Source organism: Aegilops tauschii, chromosome 1 (assembly GCF_002575655.3).
Source record: "Aegilops tauschii subsp. strangulata cultivar AL8/78 chromosome 1, Aet v6.0, whole genome shotgun sequence".
NCBI lineage: Eukaryota > Viridiplantae > Streptophyta > Magnoliopsida > Poales > Poaceae > Aegilops > Aegilops tauschii.
The window spans coordinates 371029352-371032779 of NC_053035.3; the positions used below are offsets into that span (position 1 = coordinate 371029352).

The 3428-nt window shown below is 48.9% G+C and overlaps 1 protein-coding gene across 1 annotated transcript; it reads left to right on the top strand.

The window, feature by feature from the left end:
• Nucleotides 1-2210: 2210 nt before the first annotated feature.
• LOC109787138 (uncharacterized) lies at nucleotides 2211-2765 on the top strand. Its single transcript, XM_020345699.1, has one exon. It carries the CDS (start codon nucleotides 2211-2213, stop codon nucleotides 2763-2765), a length of 555 nt encoding a protein of 184 aa, XP_020201288.1.
• Nucleotides 2766-3428: the final 663 nt, after the last annotated feature.

Here is a 3428-nt window from a genome sequence, read left to right on the forward strand (position 1 = left end):
TATAAAATTATGAACATTTTTCGTTAAACCGTGAACATTATGAAAATAAAAACAAATGAAAAAAACAGAAAAAGAAAAATGAGAGAAGAAGAACAGAAAAAAGAAAATAGAAAAAACAGAATAAAGAAAAAATCAATTGAAGGAATAGTCTAGAAGTTTCCCAAAACCAGCTGGGAACCTCTAGAAGGTTCCCAAAACCTGGAGCGTTGGAACGATTCAACGGGCCGGGCTGTTGCGTCGCTGCTCGGTCGCTCGCCTGTTTGAAGCGTTTGTCGCAAAGAGCGGCAAATAGGATTTCCCCAGGTTCGTTACGTGAAACTGGCGTTGTTTTTGCCGGTTGAAAACACGGTATATGGGCCGAGCCCAACTAACGTAGCTGCAGACGCCGGTTTACAGAGAACAGCTATAACCGGCGGCTGTAGCGCTAAATAGGATTCGCCAAGTTAGACTGTCGAGGGTTCGCACAGGCGATCCCCCGAGGGCGAGAACTGGGCCAGCCGGTTTTGGGAGCCTTCCAGAAGGTTCCCTGAACCGGTTTTTGTGCTTATGTCGGTTTTAGCGGTTTCTTATGTGATTTTTTCCTTTTTTTTTCGTTTTTCTGTTTCATTTCTTTTTTCGGTTTCTTCTTCTCTGTTTCTTTTCTTTGCTTTTGTTTTTTGTTTCTTTTTCAGGTTCATATTTTCTCGTTTGCCTTTTTTAAAAAATTGCAAATTTAAAAAATGTGTAACATCTTCCAAACTTGTTCGTTTTTTACATTTTTTCGGAAATTAAAATTGTATTGATGTTTTTAAAAAATTGTTTGCATTGTTCAAAAGTTCAGAATTTTGAAATTTGTTCACGTTCTCCAAAAATTTGAAGTTTCAAAATTTTGTTTGTGATTTCAAAATTTGTTCATGTTTTCAAAAAATTCAGAGTTTACAAAAATTGTTCGTCAATTTTTTGTTCTCATTTTCCAAATTTTTTTTGTGTGTTCAAATTTTTTTCATAAATCCCAAAATTTGTTCATGTTGAACAAAATTGTTTGCATTTTCCAAAGTATTCAGAATTTTGAAATTTGTTCACATTTTCAAAAAGGTCAAAGTATTAAAAAATATCATGTTTCTCCAAAATTGTTCGCAATCTTTAAATTTGTTTGTATTTTTTTGAAAGTTCAGAGTTTCAACTTTGTTCATGATTTCAAAAAAAATCACATTTCTTAAAATTTCAAAAATGTGTTCGAAAATTTTTGTTCACGGATTTTGTTCCAAAATATTTTTCATTTTCAAATTTTGTTCTGAGTTTGAAGAAATGTTCTGTTTCAAAAATTGTTCACGGATTCTAAAAATATTCGCGTTTCCAAATGTTTGGTCGGAGTTTCAAAAAATTGTTGACATATTCAAAAACTATTTGAGATTTTTATGTTTCTTCTCAAATTTGAAAAGTGTTCGCTTACATTTTTTTTTTCAAAATTGTTCGCGTTCGGAATTTGACAAAATGTTCGGATCTACATTATCTTTAGCTTCACGCGCCCTAGTAAACCAAGAAAAATTATCTATCACGTTGGCTATGCTCAGGCGTAAGCAATAGGAGGTCCCTTGTTCGATCCCTCCCTCGAGCACTCATTTTTTCAGGGTTTTCACTGTGTTGCGCTAATGGGACGGCCCAGCTGGAGTCGCGCCTGTGCGTCCGCTCGGCAATTCGCTGCAACGAGCGGGGCATTGGACCTCCATTGAGCCATCCTAAGCGAACGAACTTGTTGAACGTGACTTATTTGTATTGCTATTCCTATCTTCTCTAGCCTTGTATAGTTGACTCCTAGAGATATGGTAGGATTAGTTTCTTTGTCACGCAAGACATCCTGTGTATATATTGTGACCGACTCCATGAAATACAATTGAGTTGCATCCTACATCTTTCTACATGGTATCAGTTTCCCTCACGATCTCCATCGCTTCCGCCCTACGCCGCCGCACCTCCATGTAGCCGCCGCTGCACCCTTCCAACCCTAGGCCGCCGCCGCTCCTCTTTACTGCCGCCGGCGTCGCAACTCCCCAAAACCCTAAAGCCGCCGCTAGCCTCCCGTGGCCGCCGCCGCACCTCCCAAACCCTAACCGCCGCTGCCACCCCTCGCGCAGCCGCCACCCTCTCCAACACTGTCGTCGCCTTATGCCGCCGCCGCCCTCTCCCTCCACCACCTCCCAAACCCTAACGCGTCGCGCTCCCCTCTTACCATGTCCCGCTCCAAGGCCGATCCCTCCGACGCCGGCTCCTTCGCTGGCGCCATGTTCACCTCCGATCGCCTCAACGAGCTCCACATCAAGGATCATGTGCCCGTCATCCTCGACCTCGACTCGCCGTCCTACAATGCATGGCGCACCTACTTCGCACTGTTGTTCCGCTCCTACCGTCTCATCGAGCACGTTGATGGGAGCATCGACTTCCGCGACATGAAGGACGATGATGAGTGGCTTGCCGTGGACGCCTGCATCGTCAAGTGGCTCTTCCTCACCATCTCCCAAGGTCTCTTCAACATGGTGAACTCCCGTGACCCCTTGGTGTACGCCATGTGGACACGGTTGTGCGACCTCTTCCTCGACAATCAACTCCAACGCCGCGTCTTCCTCCAAGGGGAGTTTTTCACTATGCAGCAAAACGATCTTTCGATCGGTGAGTACTGCACGCGACAGAAGGTTCTCACCGACGAGCTGCACGACGTCGGCATGACCATCGACGACTCCGTCCTCCTTACAAACCTCCTTCGCGGCCTCCACCCCGACCTTGGCTAGTCCGCCGCCAACCTCTCCCTCGTCACGCCGACGTACGCGAAGGTAGTCATGTACCTTCGCATGGAGGAGAAGTGCCTTCGTCACTCCGCCCGGCAGGCGACCCTCGCCGCCGGCCACGACGCTCCTCCAGCCCCGCCAGCACCGCGCGCGCCTGCTCCCACCCCACCACCCGCGCCAGCGCCCTCTGGTGGCCGCAGGTAGAAGGGTCGCGGGTGTCGGGGCCGCAACGGCAACACGGCGCAGCGCCCTCCCGCGCCGAACGCTGCTGCTCCCCCTCCGCCGTGGCTCTCGGGGTACAATCCCTAGACGGGCGTCGTGCATGCTTGCTCCATGCCCGTCCCCTGTCCCCCCGCTCCGGGCATCCTCGGGCCACGGCCGACCTCTCGTCAAGCGATGCTGACCGTGCCGGCTCCCGCGGCATACGGCAACGCCGCGGCCTACGGTGGTTCTCCGGGCTACGACGCATATGGTGGCGCCCCTCCGGTCTATGACCCGGCGCTCCTCTCCGCTCTTCATGCTGCACCCTCGTCGAGCACCTACAACGGAGGCGGTGATTGGTACATGGGCACCGGCGCCGCCGCTCACATGGCCTCCAACCCCGGTATCCTCTCCTGTGCCTCCCCCCTATCCTTTCTCCTCTTGCATCGTGGTCGGTGATGGGAG

Coding starts and splice junctions, on each gene's coding strand:
- LOC109787138 (XM_020345699.1), top strand. CDS start 2,211: ATGTCCCGCTCCAAGGCCGATCCCTCCGACGCCGGCTCCTTCGCTGGC.